The sequence below is a fragment of the Pelodiscus sinensis genome, chromosome 24, assembly GCF_052426305.1.
Source record: "Pelodiscus sinensis isolate ZL-2025 chromosome 24, ASM5242630v1, whole genome shotgun sequence".
Taxonomy (NCBI): domain Eukaryota; kingdom Metazoa; phylum Chordata; order Testudines; family Trionychidae; genus Pelodiscus; species Pelodiscus sinensis.
The window spans coordinates 24726368-24748030 of NC_143075.1; the positions used below are offsets into that span (position 1 = coordinate 24726368).

The following is a 21663-nucleotide window of genomic DNA, read 5'->3' on the forward strand; positions in this document are numbered from 1 at the left end:
GTCCATACAATCCTAGAACAGTTGGGATACATCTACACTACATCCCTTTTTCGATAACGGGATGTAAATTAGACATATGGAAATTGTAAATGAAGCTAGGATTTGAATTTCCCATGCTTCATTTACATAATGGCGGCTGTGGCTTTTTTTCAAAAAGGCGCTTTTCAGAAAAAAACCACAGTCAAGACAGGGATCTTTCAACAGAAATGTCCCATTTCAAAAGAACCCAGGATTGAGCCTTCTGGGAAGTAGGTAAGGAGCTAGCTGCATGGGGGACAAAGGGAGTGGGTGGGTGCTGGCAGTGGGATGCGGTGGAGGCGGGGGAAGTTTGTTTGTGCTGTGAGGTGGGGGAGGTGTGGATACTTTGTTTGTGCTTTAGCTGGGAGTTAGGACAGGACAGGCTGGCATCTGTGCAGTGGAGGTGGGGGGTTGTTTGGAGTGTCCCTGATTCACTTGCTGAATCTGCTCTTTCCGGCTGGGTTGGACAGGAGGGGAAGCGGGCTGCATGGGGTGGGCGGGTGCCAGGACATTTGCATGTTTAAGTCTCAAACAAAGTTTACTCAGGTGTGGTTAGAAAAAGATTCTTTTAACGGATTTTTTTTTTTTTGCAGAGATCTAAAACTCCGATCTTAATGATTTTTATAAATCCTGTGCTACTAATTTATGGTATGTTTGATTTCATATTTAATATCGTAAACACTGCTCCTTACTAATGATCCCTTGTTTTAATATATTTTCTTCCACACATTAAAAAAATGTCAACCCGCCCAATGAAAGAAAACATTAGAGAGAAGAGTGGCCACTGGTATCAGTCTCCCCCACGCCACTGCCAGGCATCGAGGGGTCGCATCACAGCCTCTCTGAACTGCTCAAGCTGTATGCTAGCAGAAGCACAGGGGATAAGTGGAGGCAGCTAACAGTCAATTCAGCATTTCCAGTGTTGATCAAAAGCTGTCAATCTGCTGCCAGAACAGGTGTCAATCACAGTGAAATCTCCTGGCAAAGATTCAGTCAGAAAGCAAAGAGTTTGACATCAGGTCAGAGCAAGCATTTAGCTCATTCCCTCCTGGGAGAGTGGCCTTCTTTGCTTCCCAAATTTCCTATCGGTACCAACAGCAGAGAGGCAGGATGAAAAGCAGGTAGACAGGAAAGAGACAGGCCCCACTCCAAGAGTGCTCATAGCAGGAGGCACAGACACCCACTGCAGCTAGAGTTGCCAGATGATTTAACCAAAAAATACCGAACACACACACACACACACACACACACACACACACACACACACACACACACACACAAAAGGGGGAGACCAAACGAACACAAAAACAAAACAAAACAAAAACAAAAACCTGCTCCTTCCCCTCCGACAGCAGTTAAACCAAAAAAAAATTTTTTTTAAATCAGCACAGCCCCTTTAAGAAGATGCTTTTTTGCTGGTGACCATCTTGGTTTTCTGCTCCAGCCACACGACAAGCCCTGGCAGAACCACGTAAGCAGGTGGGGGGGGGGGCGCGCATCCAGGGGGGCCTGGAGGAGGATGTGGGGGGCCTGACAGGAGGGCCAGGGGCTGGGCCCAGTTGCTGAGTGTATCATAGGGTTGCCAGGTGTCTGATATTTTCACCTCTTGGCAGGAGGAAAATTTAAAAAAAAAAAATCATAAAACACCGGACATTTTACGCACACCAGGAAATGCCAGCAGCGGGACACTGACTCCTCCCTGTACCCTGATCAGCTGTTTGTCGGCTCAGCGTGGCAGCCATGTAAATTTAAATGAAGCGGCAATTATTTAAATCGCCGCTTCATTTTCCTATGCCGGGTAGCCTAATCTACATGCCTCTGGCGACAGAGGCATGTAGTCTAGACGTACCCTTAAAGGGGACATGCTGGTTTTTTGCTTAAGTCTTGGAGTCCTTTTGTTTTTTTTTGGATCAACAACTTTGGTCTCTTCCCCCCTGCCCCACCCTTTTTTCTCCTTCAACAGAACTTTTTCCCGGTGTTTTTTTTTTTGGAGGGGGTGGGGGGTGTTTTCGGTATTTTTGTTTCAACCATCTGGCAACTCTACTCCTCCCCCCCATGCCGCCCCAACAGGGCAGTCCACACAGACCCTCCTCCCCCACACACCGCCCCAACAGCACGGTCCTCACAGACCCTCCCAATACTCCGACAGCACAGCCCACACAGGCCCTTCCCTCCTCCCCACACTGCCCCCGGGTGCTCTGACAGCAGGGGAGATAGGCCTGGGATGAGGGGCGAGGAGGGGGTGCAGACCGGACAGGGTGCAAGTTGAGCCAGTTGGGAGGGGGAAGGGCAGCATCTCAGTCCCCTGCTTTTGTACCATTTGGCATCTGCCCTCTCTGTGGTGGCTGTTTTGCTGCTAGGCTGAAATTGAACCCATGGCCCCCCAATCACAGGCCAAGTCCCTCCAGTCTCATGCTGGTGAGAACCCAGCGTTCTGCATATGAGACCCCCTTGCGCCCAGATGTACCGTGTCCTTCCTGGCTCCTCGGGGCTTGCACTGCTGAGCCCAGGGCTCCTATGTGGAGTAGGGATGTAAGCTCCCCATTATTCAGTTCAATGTTAAAACAACGAGAGGGTCTGGGGCACCTCAGAGACCAACCAAGATACAGAATCATGAGCTTTCATGATCAAAACCCACCTCAGATGAACTGGAGAAATGATGAAGCTGAGAACATGGGCTTTGCCCACCGAAGCTTGTGATTCTACACGTTTCGGTTAGTCTCTGAGGTGCCCCAGGACCACTCGTTTTTAAAGTTACAGACTAACCCGGCTCCCCCACTAGGGCAGGTCAACCTAAAGTTGAATTAACTTTTAACCAACCACAGCAGGCCCCTCGGGGGGCTGGAGCAGTCCCCACTGCTTAACCAGGACTGGCAGGCAGCACCTGCTTAGGGTGATGCTTATTTGTCAACTTTTCACATCCCTGATGTGGAGCGCAGGCTGTAGCAACAAGTAAGCGCTTCCCTGCAACACCCACCTGGGGCCGGCAGCCTGCCCTGCGCAAAGGGGTCAGCTCCGTCCGCAAGGGACCCTCAGTGCTGTGGCACAGCAAGAGGCATGCAACACCTGGTGGCCAGAGTGCCCTCCTCCCGGCCCGCCCAGCCCATTCCCTGGCCCTGCCAGCACAGCGGAGGCATGCCCAGGAAGCTCTGTGGAATGGTGAGAAGTTGCAGCAGGTAGAGGGACCAGGGCAGCAGCTGCCTTGCTTCATCCCGGTACCTTGCCTCAGGGAAGTTGCTAGAAAGCAGATGTCTCCCCAGAGATGTTTCCTAGCAGCCAAGTGCTGCTCCTAGAGGAAGTGCTGAACCTGAGCCAGAAGGAAAGCAGGCGATGCAGCCAGCTGCTCTCCAGGAACCAGGCAGGCAGCGCTGGCCAGCTGGAAGGGCAGGGATGGGGAGTCCCCACTGATCTCCCAGGGTCTCCATGTGGGGACAGGCAGCAAATGGAGCAGGGCCCAAGCCTGTGCAAACAAGCACTTTCAACACCTTGAGGCTCAGGGAAAGATCAATTCCTCCTGCAACCAACAGAAGAAGTGAGGCACTTGAATGGGTCTGGGCTCAGAGTCAAAGTTCCTGCAGCGGGGAGAGATGCCTCCCACCAAGTCCCGAACAGCAGGGAGGCACCGTGCTGAGGCCAAAAGGGAGGTGCCTCTCTTCCCTGGTCAGGATAGTGGCCAGTGCAGCAGGTCCAGCTCCTAGGCAGGGAACCATGGGGCTCCATGCACCAAATGCCCCCCCCCCCCCCAAAGCCAGACATCCTGTCTGCTCCTGGGGCTCAGCGTGGTGCCCCAGGACAGGCACACACCAGGCAGCCTGCCTTAGTGCTGCTCCCCAGGAAAGCCTAATCCCCAATCCCCCACACACTGAGCCCTCCAACCCAGAGCCACCTCCTGTATCCCAAACTCCTCATCCCTGGCCCCACATTCCCAGGCCAGAGCCTGTATCCTCTCCTGAATCTCTCAGCCCCACACCCAGCCAGAGCTCCCTTCTACTCCCCAAACATCTCATCCCCACCACACCCCTGCATCCCAGCCCTCTGCTCCAGGCCTGAGCCCCTTCCCATAATAAGATGGAGAATATCTTATTGCCCTTATATAAATCCATGGTACACCCACATCTTGAATACTGCGCACAGATGTGGGCTCCTCAGCTCAGAAAAGATATACTGGCATTGGAAAAAGTTCAGAGAAGGGCAACTAAAACGATTAGGGGTTTGGAACAGGTCCCATATGAGGAGTGATTAAAGAGACTGGGACTTTTCAATTTGGGAAAGAGGAAACTAAGGGGGGGATATGACAGAGGTCTATAAAATCATGAGTGGTGTAAAGAAAGTGAATAAGGAAAAGTTATTTACTGTTCCCATAATATAAGAACTAGGGGCCACCAAATGAAACTAATGGGCAGCAGGTTTAAAACAAATAAAAAGAGGTTTTTCTTCACACAGAGCTTAGTCAATCTGTGGAACTCCTTGTCTGAGGAGGTTGTGAAGGCTAGAACTATAACAGGATTTAAAAGAGAACTAGATCAATTCATGGAGGCTATTAGCCAGGCTGGGTAAGGAATGGTGTCTCTAGCCTTTGTTTGTCAGAGGGTGGAGATGGATGGCAAGAGGGAGATCGCTTGATCATTACCTGTTCAATTCACTCCCTCTGGGACACCTGGCATTGGCCACTGTCGGCAGACAGGCTACTGGGCTGGATGGACCTTTGGTCTGACCCAGTCTGGCTGTCCTTATGTGGTAGAAGCAGCAGCAAGGCCTAGGGACAGACAGGGGCTGGGCCCCAGGAGCACCTGCCTGCCACTGAGAACTGTGGTAACGGGGGAGTCTGGGTTTCAGTGCGCGATGGAGGGAAGAAGCGGGTTCTGCACTCCAGGCCTGTCCAGCAGAACTTTCTCAGCTTGCCTGGGTGGGAGTCAGAGCTTCCTCGGGAGCCACCCTCTGACCGGAACAGACTCCGCCAAGAACCCAGGCGCCTCTCTGACCAGGAACATAGAACAGCTTGGATAGGAGAACCCCTAAAGGCACCAAACCAGACCCCCTCCCCCTTGCCCAGGGAGAGGAGAGGGTCACATACTCCAGGACCCAGATACTGAGACGGGGGCAGGAACTCGTTATCACATTACTGGATTTTGAGGGGAGCAGTCAGATCACTGCTGCACTCATGGGGGGGGGGGGGGTGTTGGCCCCAAAAGTGGCACAAAGGGGGGCCATGTGAGCTGTCAAATAGAAGCCTACTTTCTTCTGATTCCATATATGCTATTCATGTGATTCGGTATGGGTATGTCTACACTACCACTCTAGTTCAAACTAGGGTGGTTAATGTAGGCAACCGGAGTTGCAAATGAAGCCCAGAATTTGAATTTCCCAGGCTTCGTTTGCATGTTGCCGGGCGCCGCCATTTTTAAACATCCGCTAGTTCGGACTCCATGCCCCGCGGCACGAACTAGATACTTCGGACTAGGCTTCCTATTCCGAACTACCTGTACGCCTCGTGGAACTACCTGTACTCCGCGTGTAGCCGCGGGGCACGGAGTCCGAAATAGCGGACATTTAAAAATGGCGGCGCCCGGCAACAGGCAAATGAAGCCCAGGAAATTCAAATCCCGGGCTTCATTTGCAACTCCGGTTGCCTACATTAACCACCCTAGTTTGAACTAGGGTGGTAGTGTAGACATACCCTATGTGAAGTTATAAGCATGTATTTTGTGTGGATACCAAATGTTTCTCTATATGTGGTTGAACTATAGACAAAGCAGCTCAGTCTATGGACATGCTAACGAGCAAAGCTCTGGAACAGTAGCCCTCTATAGGCCAAGGACACACCTCAAAAGTGGTGACTCATACCTAGGGGCTACCAGCAGGGAACACCGGGATAGGCCGCTGGCCAGGTGACCTGCTGCAGCCAAGAAGAGACCAGGAAGGAGGTATAAGTAGGCCGTGTGGCCGACTCCATGTTGGTCTTCAGATCTGCTTCTGACCCCCGATGCGGCCTTGCAGGGAATCACGAGCCGGGAAGAACTGTGGACCCATCCTGCCATAGGATGTGCAACAAGGACTTTTAAGCCAGCAGCTGTAACATCTCTGCTAGAGCCTGCATCGAGAACTGGGAGATTCGATGCATGTAACGTATGAAACTTTAGCAGCCTCACTCTCATGCTTTTCTTTCTTGTAGCAATAAACCTTTAGATTGTAGATTCTAAAAGATTGGCTCAGTGTGGTTTGGGGGTAAGATCCAGAGGGTAAATTGACCTGGGATCTGTGGCTGGTTTCTTGGATCTGGACAGAACTTGTTCAGGGTAGGTGGGATTGGGTTCTAAGACACCCCCCCCCACCACCACCACCACCACCACCTGTGCATGAGGCCCGGGGCCATCTGGGGCACGGATATTGCTGGGGTGTCGGAGGGGTTTTGCTCGTGAGGCTTCAGGCAGGCAGCTGAAGCGCTCTGTGGGACTGGTTTGTGGCCTGTTTGGAAAGGTCACCAGTCTGGGGGCTGTAAGAAGCCCCGGATTTGAGCAATTCGCCCTGAGCGGACGCCCTCAGCTGTGCCCAGACCGGCCCGGTCCGTCACACACGTCTCTCCAGGACAGCCTCACAAGGAAGTGCACGGTGGTCTGCTACGCTGTCTGCCTGAGCTTAGGCCTGTGCACTCCTGGGTGTTTCCAGCTGGCCTGACAGTAACCCGTTAGCAGCTGTTGGACCAATAGAAAGCTGCTTCAGGATGTCCCCACCCTCCAGCAAGACCCTGCCCCTCTGCTCCCATGTGGAAGCCAAAATGCAGGTGACCTCCCTGGGGTAACGGCCCAGGGCTTTCATGACATGCTTCCCTCCTGCATTTCCTCTTCCACCGGTGAAAACAGCCTGCTTCCAACAGGAAGGGGGCGCCCTGCCCCAGCCCTGGGGTCAGCACCACACACAGGTCTGGAGGCAGTGCCAGGAACCTGCCCACACAGCTAGGAAAGGAGCTAGTGGCGAAGAAAGCAGATCCTGGCGATTTTGACAGAGCAGCGACGAGACTCCATCCAGCGTCCTGGGCACTGGCGTTCCCTCTCGGTGCTCTCACAGGATGGTGCATGAAGAGCAGGAGAACAGGGTCAGCTCTCCAGAGTCCTAGTTCTCATGTTGTCACTGACTCCCTACAGCCCCGCCTGCAGCACAGCAACACAAAGCTAGTGGGACAATGCAACAGACAGACACGCTCACATCCAGCAAGAGCTTCTCCCTGGCGTTCAGCTGAAGGATGGGAGGAAACATGAAGTGACCAGCAAAGAGACACACTGCCTCCTCCTGGGTTCAGGCCTGCCCTGTGCCCCAGCATGTGGAGCCTGAGCGCCCCGAAGGCCTGCCCTGGTTCCCAACCAGCCAAGGGACACACTGGGAGTTAGCTCTGGTTTTCTGAGAGCCGGCATTGCCCAACTCCAGGGGTTTGTGGGGAACAGAGCAGTCTAGGTCTGCACTGCTGGGGGTTTCAGAAGAAGATATGCAAATTGCAAACCTTTTTCCACCTCCCCCCCGAAGAGGCTTTTCCAACATTCGGCCAGTCTACATGGGGCCAAATGTCAGAAAAGCCTCCTCTTTCAGAAGAGCCCTTCTCCCTTATGACATGAGGAATACAGGGATGCCGAAAGAACGCACTCACTTTTTCAGAAACTCTTCCAAAAAAACAGATGCATTCCTTGGATGTGGCAGACTTTTTCCGGGACACCTGCAGTATCCTGGAAAAACTCTGCAGTCTAGACATAGCCTCAGACACACTTCAGAACTCTGAAGGGGCTTGCCTCATTGACCGGCCCCAGAAATCCACCTTCAGGCGGCAACCAAATGGGGGCACAGTTGGAGCCAGCACTGCACCGAGCACTGGCTGCTTTCCGGGAATCTGGCTGCATTCAGGATGCATGAGGCTATTTGCTCACCACAGGCAGCTAGCGCCCTCCTGGCTGCAGCCAGGCAGTCAGTCCCTGATCCCCACGCCCAGGGCCCCAGCCCAGCCCTTTGTCATGCCTCGCAGGAAGGTCTGTGTGGCCCAGAGAACTCTTCCTCATGGCACTACCTCATCTCCAGCCAAGAACGCCCAGCCTCCTCCCGGGGCATGAAGGGCTCCTCCAAGGCCTGCCTTGGGGCATTCAGCATGCCTTGATCTGCAGCAACCCCCTGCCCAGCTGCAGGATACCAGCCTGCTATGCACCTGGTACTCGGGGTGCCAAGGCAGCTGCTGACAGAAGCAGGGACTTTGCCCGCTCAGAGGCAAGTGGAAATACAGGGATCCAAAGCCGGACAGCTCCCTGCATCTCCTGAACCTACTGGGGATCCTTTGCGGAGAGTTCCCTGTAAGCCCAGTGCTTGGGCTGCCACCCAGGAGAGAGTCAGGTGCTGCCCAGCTGATTAGCAGATTGCCTAGAGCTGGTAACCTGTGTTCCTACTGGTGGTGCACATCAGCATTTGCTTGTTAATAAAATTTGTTCTGCACATGGGAAAAAAAGTTAGAGGTATACCGCGCCCAGTGTCCACACCATCCCGGCACCCCTCGTTGAGTCTCTTGCTCCTGGGGCTCCGGAAAGAACTTCTGTTGGGGCTGGTGGGTTGCCAGACAGACTGGATCCAGCAGCCTCTGGTCTAGAGATGTAACAGTGCAGTCAATTAACTGATAAGCAAAAGCTTATAGGTTAATCCTACAGACTACATGCATTTCCCTCCTCCACCCCAGCCAGTACATTTTTTAGCAGGCTGGCCAGCAGCCTGGCTCAGTCCTGGCTTGCGACAGGTCCAGGATCTACCCCATTGCAGCTCTGCATTTAAAGTGTATTAGGAGCCAGGTGGGCAGGCAGCGTGGCTCAGTTCCAGCTCACGCAGGGCCCAGGCAGTCAGACACCCCTCCCCTGCCCCAGACAGGGGCTGCTGCCACCTTTTTATCAGTGGCGGCAGCACAGGGTGACAGGCAGCCTGACCATGAGGGGAGTTGGTTTTTAACCTGGCTTCTCTCACCGACCAGCTCCCACCTGGCCCCACACTGCTGTCTCGGACACAGGGCCCGAATTTAATGCATCCGAGGGTGCTGAGGGGCTTGGCAAATGTCATTGCGGAGCCTTTGGCCATTATCTTTGAAAATTCGTGGAGATCGGGAGAGATCCCACATGACTGGGAAAAGGCAAATGTAGTGCCCATCTTTAAAAAGGGAAGAAGGACAATCCAGGGAACTACAGACCAGTCAGCCTTACCTCAGTGCCTGGAAAAAAAAAAAAAAAAAATCAGGGAAGGGATCCTCAAGGAATCCATTTTGAGGCACTTTGAAGAGGGGAAGGTGATCAGTGACAGTCACCACGGATTGACAAAGGGCAAGTCATGCCTCACCAATCTGATTAATGATTGGGAATGGAGAAGACAGAGTCTGTTTGGGTAAAAAAAAAAAAAAAGTCAGATCCTCCCCTGGGATAGTGCTTGGGGAGTGTTATAGACCACCAGGATCCAATTTGGATATGGATAGAGACCTCTTTAATGCTTCTTCTTTAATGTTTTTAATGAAGTAAATACTCATGGAAACTGCGTAATCATGGGAGATTTCAACTTTCCAGATATAGACTGGAGAACAAGTGCTAGTAATAATAATAGGGCTCAGATTTTCCTAGATGCGATAGCTGATGAATTCCTTCATCAAGTAGTTGCTGAACCCACAAGGGGGGATGCTATTTTAGATTTGGTTTTGGTGAGTAGCGAGGACCTCATAGATGAAATGGTTGTAGGGGACAACCTTAGCTCGAGCGATCATGAGCTAATTCAGTTCAAATTAAATGGAAGGATAAACAAAAATAAATCTGAGACGAGGGTTTTTGATTTCAAAAGGGCTAACTTTAATAAATTAAGGAAATTAGTTAGGGAAGTGGATTGGACTAAAGAATTTATGGATCTTGAGGTGGAGGCGGCCTGGGTAACTACAGGCCTGTCACTGACATCTGTAGTATGAAAGGTCTTGGAAAAAATGTTGAAGGAGAAAGTAGTTAGAGACATTCAGGCTAATGGCAATTGGGACAAATTACAACATGGTTTTACAAAAGGTAGATCGTGCCAAACCAACCTGATCTCCTTTTTTGAGAAAGTAACAGATTTTTTAGATAAAGGAAATGCAGTGGATCTAATCTACCTCGACTTTAGTAAGGCATTTGATACAGTACCACATGGGGAATTATTGGTTAAATTGGAAAAGATGGGGATCAATATGAAAGTTGAGAGGTGGATAAGCAACTGGTTAAAGGGGAGACTACAGCGAGCCATACTGAAAGGTGAACTGTCAGGTTGGAGGAAGGTTACTAGTGGAGTTCCTCAGGGATCAGTTTTGGGGCCAATTTTTATTTAATCTTTTTATCGCTGACCTTGGCGCCAAAAGTGGAAGTGTCCTGATAAATTTGCAGATGACACAAAGTTGGGAGCTATTGCCAATTCAGAAAAGGATCGGGATATCATACAGGAAGATCTGGATGATCTTGTAAATTGGAGTGATAGCAATAGGATGAAATTTAATAGTGAGAAGTGTAAGATTATGCATTTAGGGATTAATAACAAGAATTTTAGTTATAAGCTGGGGACACATCAGTTGGAAGTAACGGAGGAGGAGAAGGACCTCGGAGTCCTGGTTGATTATAGGATGACTATGAGCCGCCATTGTGACATGGCTGTGAAAAAGGCTAATACGGTCTTGGGATGTATTAGGCGAGGTATTTCCAGTAGGGATAAGGAGGTGTTAGTGCCATTATACAAGGCATTGGTGAGACCCCATTTGGAATACTGTGTGCAGTTCTGGTCTCCCATGTTTAAGAAGGATGAATTCAAACTGGAACAGGTACAAAGAAGGGCCACTAGGATGATCCGAGGAATGGAAAACCTGTCTTATGAAAGGAGACTCAAGGAGCTTGGCTTGTTTACCTTAACCAAAAGAAGGCTGAGGGGGTACATGTTTGCACTCTTTAAATATATTAGAGGGATAAATACCAGGGAGGGAGAGGAATTATTTAAGCTCAATACCAATGTGGACACAAGAACAAATGGATATAAGCTGGCCAGTAGGAAGTTTAGACTTGAGATTAGACAAAGTTTTCTAACCATTAGAGGAGTGAGGTTCTGGAACAGCCTTCCAAGGGAAGTTTGGGGGCAAAAGATCTATTTGGTTTCAAGATTAAACTAGATGGGTTTATGAAGGGGATGGTTTGATGAGATAACATGATCTTGGTAACTAATTGTCCATTCATTATCGTGCGAAATAGGTCAATGGAGGGATGATAGGAGTTACTATAGAGAACTTTCTGAGTGTCTGGCTAGTGAGTCTTGCCCACATGCTCAGGGTTTAGCTGATCGCCATATTTGGGGTCGGGAAGGAATTTTCCTCCAGGGTAGATTGGCAGAGGCCCTGGAGGTTTTTCGCCTTCCTCTGGAGCATGGGGCACAGATCACAGCTGGAGGATTCTCTGCATCTTGGTGTCTTCAAACTATTTGAAGGCTTCAATATCTGAGATATAGGTGAGAGGATTATTTTAGGAGAGGGTGGGTGAGATTCTGTGGCCTGCACTGTGCAGGGGGTCAGACTAGATGATCATAATGGTCCCTTCTGACCTTAAAGTCTATGAGTAGCTTCTATGATGAGGTTACTGGCTCTGTGGACATGGGAAAGTCAGTGTTTGTCATATACCTCGACTTTAGCAAAGCTTTTGATACGGTCTCCCACAGGATTCTTGCCAGCAAGTTAAGGGAGTATGGATTGGATACACGGACTGTCAGGTGGAGAGAGAGCTGGCTAGATTGTCGGGCCCAACTGGTAGTGATCAATGGCTCGGTGTCAGGTTGGCGGTCAGTTTCCAGCAGAGTGCCCCGAGGATCTGTTCTAGGACCTAGTTCGAACTAGGGTGGTTAATGTAGTCAATCAAAGTTGCAAATGAAGCCTGGGATTTAAATATCCTGGGCTTCATTTGCATCTTGCCGGGCGCCGCCATTTTTAAATCCCCTGTAGTTCGGACTCCGTGCCCGCGGCTACACGCAGCACGGAGTAGTTAGTTCGAATTAGGCTCTCTCATTCGAACTACCGGTACACCACGAGGTGTAAAGACTAATTCGAACTACCTACTCCGTGTCACGTGTCGCCGCGGGCACGGAGTCCGAACTACCGGGGATTTAAAAATGGCGGCGCCCAGCAAGATGTAAATGAAGCCCGGGATATTTAAATCCCAGGCTTCATTTGCAACTTCGATTGACTACATTAACCACCCTAGTTCAAACTAGGGTGGTAGTGTAGACATACCCTTACCGACCTGCCCTTTGCTTTGCAACCAGACACCTACCTGCTCCATCCAAGCACACGGAGCACCATGCAGCCTGCTCAAGTGGCCCATCCATGCCGGAAGACCATTGCAATGGTCAAGTCCTTGCTCCTAGCCACTGCACACAGGGCCCAGTTGCCAGACAGCTCAGGGTGGCAGACCCAGAGCAGCCAGCCCCAACGTACATTGGTTGGCTGCCTCCCTTCTCTCATCTCTCCATCACTTTGCAGTCACGGGGAGGGGGGAGGGGGGAAGAGAGAGAAGAAGGCTGAGCAGGGGAAGGACAACAAGAGCCTTGCAGATTACTCTAGGCACCCATCACAGGCACAGTGCCCCTTTTACAGGGCACAAGCTGAGGTCCAGACATGGGCCATGGCTCTCCCAAGGTCACACGGTGATTCAGTGGTAGCGTAGGGAATCCTGGCTCCCCACGTCCAGTACCCTGCTCAACCCACTAGAAAGGAATGTCTCCCTCCAGGCATGGCAGATGATGGCCCTTTTCACACCCTGCATCCAGGCAGGGGCAGCTCCGTGCACACAAGCGTCTTGCAGACCCAGTGCCATACACCGGGGGAGGAGGGAATGCTCCCCCCGCCGTGGGCCCCCAGGTAAGCATGCTGCGGCTGGCCATGGGAAGGCAGGAGCAGTGCACTGCCTAAGCCTCCCTCCCTCTGGCCAGCAGAAGGAAGGCTGGGGCTGATTTCCCCGCTTACTTGGGGGACTGTCAGGGGTGCACTCTCACTCTCACGGTCCACATTTTCAAAAATGCCTGCGTACGGCCTGAGACCACACACGCTGATGCTCTTCGTGCAAATCAGACCGACCACGCACACGCCCGGACCCACTTCTTGTGGGCCACGCACTCATGACACGCCTGTGCACACAGGGCTGACCCTCCACAGGCACAAAAGTAACGGGAAATAAGCGCTGCTCTGAAGCGGCCATTCCACCACAAGCCCTGCTGCCCAACAAACAGCCTTTGTACAGCAGAGACTTGGACCTGCTTGTAAGGAAGTTAAATATCGATTATTTACTAGTCGAGGGAATTCCCATCCACTTGGCGTTCCGCTTTTGAAATGTACAAGAGCCCCAGCAGGGCATTTCAAAGCAGAAGCACCCACATGGAGCCCAGAGTCAGCAGGACTTCCCACTGGCCCCGGGCTGCATGCAGGTGCCAGCTTTGAAATGTACCCAAGTCAGCTGGTCCCGGGTTCCATGGAAATGCCGTGTGGAGCCAAGGGTCAGCTAGGGAGTCCCCAGCTGATCCCAGGCTCCGAGTGGTGCTGCTGCTTCCCCCTCTACCTCTTCCCCTCGCTGCCTCTATATGACAGAGGCAGCAAGAGGGGAAGCGACTAGTCGACTAGACTATCCGATAAGCATTTGCTGATTGACTAGAACTTAATGTCCTTACCTGCTTGCTCCTGGGGCTGACGGGCCTGCTGACAGGGGTCGACTTGTCCCTTGCCTACACAGAGCCCTCTGATGGAGCTTGTGTGGCTGAAGCATATTAGCCAGAACACCCAGCACGCCCAGCTCCAGCCTGCGTGAACTCAGGCTGCTGCAAACGTCCATTTGATGCTGGAGGGTCTCAGAGGCAAAGCACTTTCGTGGCCCTGCTATTGCAACGTTCTTATTTGCATAGCGCCTCCCATGACAGCTGGTACCCGGAGGTTTATCAGTATAAAACCAGAGCGAATGGTAAAGCAACCTGGGAGCACTGTGCTGGCAGCACAATGCCCACCTCAGCCTGGCCAGGCCCCTGACTCTCCCTGTAGAGAAAAGAAACCAGCAAAACATTGGTGTCAGAGAGAGTGACCAGGAGACAGCCCAGCGGGGGGCTCTGCCCTGTGACGGGCCCTCCCATGGCAGCAGTCACAGGAGTGCAGACACTATGGCAATGGCCAGGTATGGTACAAAGAAATCCCAACCCTGGTCTCCAGCACCCGGCAGGGGACTGAAGGAGCAGGCCTGCTTAGTCACGTCTGCTTTCAAACTCCTCTGGCTGTCACTGGAGGCATGGGGGAGTTGGGGATTTGGACATTTGTTTTGTTCTACCTGGGACAGAGGTGAAAACACCAAGCCGTGTGATGGAACAAAAGTTCTGAATGCGCCCGTTGGCAAACGCCTACGTTTCCTTTTACATCAGAGACTCCAAAAGGGCCACCGGGAGTGAGCATCTGGCCTGACCCTCTGCACATGGCAGGCCACAGAACCTCACATCCCACTCCTGTCGCAACTGCCCCCGACCTCCGGCTGGGTCACTGACGGCTTCAAATCATGATTTAAAGACCTAAAGTTCTAGAGAATCCACCTCTTACACTTGCAAGCGTCCCGCGCCCCAGGCTGCAGAGGAAGGTGAAAAACCCCAGGGACTCTGCCAATCTGACCCAGGGAAAATTCCTTCTTGACCACAACTGTGGCCATCAGTTAGTTCCCGAGCACACGGGCGAAAGCCAGCAGACACACAGCTGGGAAAGAATTCCCTGCAGCAGGGAAAGGCTGCCCGAGGCTTTCTGCACTGCCTCCTTACACCAGAGCCTTCCCCACAATGGGGCACTACACAGCTCAACCAGCAGCAAAGATGGGGGGGGGGGCAGAGAGTTGCACTGTACACAGGACAGAACCTGCTTCTGGATGGGAGTCACTCCTCTTCCGGGAAGCTCCGTGTTTTGTAAACAGCAGCAGGACAAGAGAGGAGTAATTATCTAGGACCTGTCCGTTTCCAGAACGCCTGTCGTTCCACTGCTCCGTCTCAAAGTGGCCCACAAGCTTCCACACGTCGGTGGGCTGGAAAAGCAGCCTCTTGTGGGCTGGAGGGGCCCCAGGAGTTAGCCCCAGAAGCTCCAATCTAAAAGCAGCCGGCGAGAGCATCGCTCACTCCTTATGTGCCACAGGCAGTGCCTTGCTCAGTCTCCCCTTGTGGCGGGACCAAGGCACGACGCTCACAGCTGGAAGCCCTTCCCTATTCCCTCCCCTCCCGCAGGATTTCTGGTGCCCCTCCGGCCTGGCCCACCTGCAGCCTATGCGCCAGCACAGCCCTGTCAGGTGCAGGTTGTGACTGCGCTCCTGACACCGACTTGCCGATCCGCTCCAGCTCCAGCCTCACTTCTATAAAGCTGCCTCCCACCAGCAGAGCTAGTCTTCTCTCCATGCACCCTACCACAAGCACACTGAGGCCACTACAGCCGGTATCACACAAGGGGTCTGGTGGTGTTACCACTGCCCCAGCACAGCACAAGAACCCGTAGCCATGGTGTAGACAAGGCCTCTGACACCTCTGTCTGGCTGAGAAGCATGCCAGGGCCTCGCCACGCCCACGTTGCCCCTTCCCATAGCCCCAGGGAGACCCCCTTAGTTTGCCCTCCCCCCCCGCCTCTGCTTCAATCAAAAGGGAGGGAACTGTAGGTGCAGCTGGTTCTGTTCCTTGCTCTCCCCCTCCCTCCTCGCCACTTTGTGCCCAGTCACCTCCATGCAACTGCCACGATGCCCTCCACAAGCTGTAGGTTCCCCATGCAGCTCCCTGCCTCCCCCATGACACTAGGGAGGCTGGGAATAGAGAGCTGTGTCTGAGCAACACACGCAGGGTATGTCTAGAACACATGCCTCTACACGACATAGTCAATGAAGCGGTGGTTTAAATATCCCTGGCTTCAATAAAAATGGCCGCCGCACTGTGCCGGCTCGGCTGATCGTCGGCACAGCACGCGAGTCAAGACGCGGATCGGTCAACAGGGAATGCCTTTGTCGACCGCTCCCTTATGCCTCGTGAATTGAGGTTTACAGGCGTAGTCGACAAAGGCGTCCCCTGTTGACCAATCCGTGCCTTGACAATCGGCTGAGCCGGCACAGCGCGGCGGCCATTTTTATTTTAATGAAGCCGGGGATATTTAAACCCCCGCTTCATTGACTATGTCAGGTGGCCTATTTCACATGGCTCTGTCGGCAGAGGAAGACTTACCCACAGTGTGAGGCTGGCAGTGGCCAGTCCTTAAGGCTCTGCCTGCATCAAAGATGAGTGCCCACCAAAACAAAGCTGTTGGGCCACCACACCCAACATGAAAGGGAGACCCACTGATCAGCCTCTGCTCGGTTTAGCCACGGCAGTGGAGCCTCCAGGGTGGCAAGGCCACGACTCCAAGGACCCACTCACTCTCAGAGCACCTCTTTTTCCTCCAGCGATGGCAGAACCCACAGGTTACAGACACGTTCTCAAACAGCTCTGGGCTGAGAACCAGTCCCTGCAGTACCCCATTGGAAACACCCATCACGGATAACTCCCCACTAGCAATTGCAGTCACATCTGTCCAGTAGTCCATTTTAATCAAAGATGGGCTGCAAGGATTTCCTCCATTTCTAAGGGGGTTCTGTCATTGGAATATCTGGCAGAACTAAGTCCTTACAGAATTTTAAATATATTCAGTCAACACAGTTGCCTTTATCAACCAGACTTGTATCTTGTCAAGGAATGATATCAAGGTGGTGCGATGACCTATTTTCCATGAAAACGCGTGGAGTGGGATTAATTATATTTCCATCTTTTGATTTGTTAGTGACAGAGTTCTGCGTTAGCTGTTCCACTGTTCTGCCTGTCAAGCCCCTTTGACTGAGCCTTCCCAGAGCTGAACGGAGCTCTGTGTCTAGGTTGTTCTGCCGTGGGCTGACACCCCCGCTGTGCACCATCACTGGGGGTAACCAGAGGTTCTGGCTCAGCAGGACAGCGTGGGGGGGTGCCTCAGAGGGCAGGTAGGAGGACTCCATGTGCGATGGGTTCGCTCACACTGCTCAGCAGGAACATCAGGCTAATAGCGACCCAGGTTATCCCACCTAGTCTTCAAACTTGGGTTGGAACAATATTGCATTTTTCTAGCCCTCTAAAACCTCTCAAGCACTGCAAGCTTTAATAAAAGTAAAACTCCAAAGCTACAGCTTGCTCGTTGACCAACTCTTTCAAGTCTTGTGGGTGCAAACTCTCTGCTCCTGCAGATTTTAAAACGTGTTAACTTTAGTAGATGCCACTACAGCTTCTCTTGCGTTATCCCGAGAAAAGCACCTCTACATCACTGTAAACCAGGGTTACGTCATCCAACTTGATTCTCAGGACAGGACAGAAACATTTATTGAACATTGACAACTGTGTCATCTCCACCTAGCACTGGATTCACACTATTTTTAGGATTCCTTTTGTTCCTAATACATTTTGAACATGCCTCCTCATTACCCTTAACTCTGATATAGATAGGAGAAGCAAAGGGACCCTTGCCCTATCAACCACCTGTAATCTCTCAGCTTGTTTTATACTCAACCTCATTGTCTTTCCCCTCCCTTTTCTCCACACCAACTTAAGTTTTACTGTTCTTTGCACACTCTCTTAAAGACTTTAAAGCACCAACAGCCTTTTTCACAACTGAGATACTAGGACTCTTGGAGCACCTAGCAAAGTGTTCTTGACCGTGTCTCAGTTTCCATGCATACATCTCTGTTTACACTTCTCTTCCCAATTATTTTGATCATAATTGAGTGTCACTTTTGGAAACTAGCCCATGTATATGTAAATATGGACACGAGGCTATCCATTATTGGTGGGGACAGCATTCTGGTTTACTTTCAAGGGATCTCAAAGCACCGTACAATAGTTATCGGTGACACTTTCCACATAGGGGTCTCTATTATTTCACTTATTTAAAGATGAGGAAACAGATAGAGGACAAGTGACTTCCACAACATCACAGAGCTGGGAAGAGACCTCAGGAGACTTGTCTCCCAGAAATCATTCCTGACCGACCACTAGACAATATGGTCTCCCCTAAATAAGCCTGTTGAGGAAAAGACAGAGCCAGGAGTCCCTTGCAGCTGCAAAGGTGTGTGTGGGGGGGGGGAGGAGTCCATTTAAGGAGGAGGGGCTGAAGAGGTGTCACTCAGTCATATGGTGGAGGCAGATGCCCGCAGAGCCTCCAGCATAAGGAAGGACTCTTAACACTGATTTGCAGCGTCAGTGGATCTGGCACACATGCTCAGCCAGCTTGCAAGACTGGAGACAAGTAACCTGGGGGACCTACCAGCCCGCACAAGGCAAAGGAGGCTGGAACGGATTGGACACAGGCACTGAACCATAAATGTCTGAGCCAGGGCAGAGTCCCAGCAGCCGCAGGGCTAGCCAGCACGCCAGGCTTGCCACCTTGGAGAGTGACGATGTGGGGGGAGAGCAGCCCAGCGTCAGCTGAGCCTGCCATCACATTCAGCAGCTCTGGGCCAGGCTTTGCCATCAGAGAAGCAGAGCCTGAATACACGTGACGCTGGGGCCCCCTTACCTAGGGCGAGGCCTGCCGCAAGTGCAGGAGGCCAGACTCATGACCACTCCAGGCCCCTCCCCAATGGCACACAGCAGCAGTGTGGGGCCACACTGATGGGCAATGGACACGGAGTGACTTACACCCATCAGTGAAGCTGGCCTGGGGGAGGCCCAGAGCCTACAGCAGGAAACACACTGACTCCAGTTACATGTGTCCCATTCTGACCCTGGCAACTGTTTCATGCGCCAACATCCAGCTGGTTTGTAACCTCCCCACCCCCGAGCTTTTTTCCTTCGAGGGCCCAACAAGCCCTTCACCCGTTCCTGAGCAGGGCAGGCCTGGCCACATAGGGCTGGCAGGAAGGGGCACTGCATTTGCTGATGGAAGTTTTGCAAACCTAGGATAGGAGCTGCGAGATGCCAGAACCCCCACAGCCTCTGTGGTCCATGCAGCCCTGGACACACCACAGGTGGGGAAAGCCAGGCTCTTAGACAATGAGTGATGAAGGATGGGCAGGGACTGGGACTCAGCCTTAGCTCTGCTTTCATGCCCATCCTCTGGGGCAGGAGCTTGGAGAGGAGCCCGAAACCAGGCCCAGAATTGTGGTTCCCAGAAAGCTGCTTGTTTCCCTGATTCTCCCCCATGAGCGCAAACCCCGAGGGAGGGAGGGAGCCTGGGGCTCACTGGCCCCTGAGCTGCAGAAAGGGCCCCAGGTGGGAGCGTTGGGGCAGGTAAAGAGCAATGCGCAAGCACAGCGGGACTAACGCAACTAGCCACAGAACAGACCCACCCCCCAGGAGCTGGCCCCCTCCCTAGTGGGGCAACATCTGCAACCAGCCCCTCTTGGCCCAGACACACGCTGGGGAGGGCCCAGGAGTAGGGGGAGGAAATGCTGATGCAGGGCCAGTCGCACACCAAAGTCCACAGCCCGGGATCTGCATTGCCGGGCAATCCAGGTACAGGGGAGGAAGCCTCCCAGAGACCAGCACGTTCTTGCCTCCGCACCCAACCAGACGCTGCCCCAGCACCAGGACACGGCCCGCATTAGGAGATGTTCCTGGCTCCTTCTGCAAAGTGGAGACCGATAAGCCAGGCGGCAGGCGATACACAGGCCTACTGACCCCTAGCGCCGGCTGGGGGGCCTACATCAAGCTCTTGGCCGTCAGAGAGGTTACGATAGGAGGGTGGGGGCTGAAGTGTCAGCCAGCTCCCACGCACAGCCCCACCCCAGCCCCAGCCCCTCCCGTGGCTGTATTTGTCTATGCAGCAGCCACTCCTGCTGTAGTCAGCAGTGTCGGGTCTGGCAGGCTTGGCAGAAATGCCGCTGTCAACCGTCAATACGCCATTTGATCAGGCCAGCGTCCGACGTGGACACGGAGGTTCCTACAAATATGCTCATGGCTGTATAATTAAAAACATACTGGGCTGGTCGGAAAGGCAGCGCAGGCTAGTGCTCTCCACTGCAATGTCAATAGTCCTGTTTGTGCCAAACTCGCATCTTGTAAATATCACTAGGTATAGCTGGCCAACCCATGAGTCATCCCCAAAACTCCAACTTAAACAGAGCCTCATCCCAGCCCACACGAGCGTGGTGCCGAGGGCCCTTCCAGGCATTTGTCTTCACATCCAAACCCAGTGACTGGCCAAGCAGGGCAATCTAGTCATCCCTTGCCGGACACAAGTTCCATTCGCGGCCCTGAAAGCTCTCCCCAAGCTGGGGTGAGCCAGAGCCCAGGGAGAGGCCTAGGCGCCTCGCTCCTCTCTGCCCCATTGAGGCAAGTCAGGGTTGCAGCAATGAGCGCTTCCCGGCCCAGCAGAAGTGGGTGAGGGCAGACGCACCACTCGGAGAGGCCTGTGCGCCCCTCACCCCCGACCAGACGCACCACTCGGAGAGGCCTGTGCGCCCCTCACCCCCGACCAGACATCACCTCTGCACTTCGGCTCCCGCCATGGTGCAGCACCGCTTTCCACAAACTCCCTACCTGCCATCTTGCCATGCTTTGTGCAAGGGCCTGGGAGAAGGCAGCTGGGAACACTCGGCCCCAGAGGGCTCCAGAAAGCCCAGGCCACGGGCCAACCCCAGGCTCCAGAAGCCAGGAAGGCACCGAGGCCGGCTCCAGGCACATGCCCAACCCTCTCCCTGCCTGCCAGCTGAGGACAGCCTATGCGGCACCAGGAACTAAGCATCGCTCCCGGCCGGCAGCCTCGGCTCCAGGGCTCCACCAAGCCGGAGCAGCTAACAGGTTCCAGGCGGGGGCACCACGCAGGCATGGGGCAGGCGCCAGGAGCCACTAGGGACGGGCAAGCAGCACGAGGGAAGGGGGACCCCGCGCCCCACCGCACGTTCGGGAAGGGGCAGCTCCACAAGCCCAGCCCGAAAGCTGCAGCTAGAGCCCCCGCCAGCCTCGCCCCCTGCTCCGCGGCTGCCCCCGAGCGCCCGCGAACTTCGCCTCCCCGCGGGCCCGGCCGGCTACGCACGGATCCGCCCGGCGGCTGCCCCGCCACGCCCGCCCCGCAGCGCGGCCGCACTCACCCTCCACGGCGGCGAGCAGGGGCAGCAGCAGCAGGAGGCAGCAGCCGGGCAGCAGCGCCATGGCGGGCGGGCGCGGAGCGCGCGGCGCGGGGCTCGCGGGGCAGCGGCTCCACGCGCCCGGCCCAGCCCGGCCCCGCGCAGGCAGCAGACACACGCGCCGCGCGCTCGCCGCCGAGTGAGCCATCGGGAGGGAGCGCGGAGCCGGCCCCGCTTCGCCAGGCTGGAGCGACCCACCGCCCGCGCCGCGCGGGGAGCGCCCGCGCCGCCGCGCCCCGCCCCGCGGCCCCAGCGCGCCTGCCGGCCCGGGGACTGCGCAGCCTGCGGGCTGGCGGGCAGGCGGGGGCGCGGCGCGGGGCAGCCCCCCGGGCGAGTGGGGCCGGCGCCCCCCGCCGCCAGTGGTATCTCCCGGCGCTGTCTGTCCGCGCGGCTCTAGCCGGCCGGGATTGTCTGCGCCGCGCCGGGCCGGGCCGGGACTGGCTGTATCTGCCCCGGGCCAGGACCGGCTGTATCTGCCCCGGGCTGC

At 54.0% G+C, this 21663-nt stretch overlaps 1 protein-coding gene across 3 annotated transcripts in view; it reads right to left on the reverse strand.

Annotated features, from left to right (window-relative positions):
• The window catches only part of EPHB2 (EPH receptor B2), a 269656-nt gene extending 248320 nt beyond the window's left edge, over positions 1-21336 (reverse strand). For 2 of the 3 annotated variants that reach the window (XM_075906629.2, XM_075906628.2), the window contains exon 1: positions 21141-21333. In XM_075906629.2, coding sequence (XP_075762744.1) covers positions 21141-21324 — 184 coding nt within the window. In that variant the 5' untranslated portion in view covers positions 21325-21333. Of the gene's footprint in view, positions 1-21140 lie in introns of all 3 variants that reach the window. The other variant, XM_075906630.2, reaches the window with a different exon arrangement.
• Between the last annotated feature and the right edge of the window lie 327 nt (positions 21337-21663).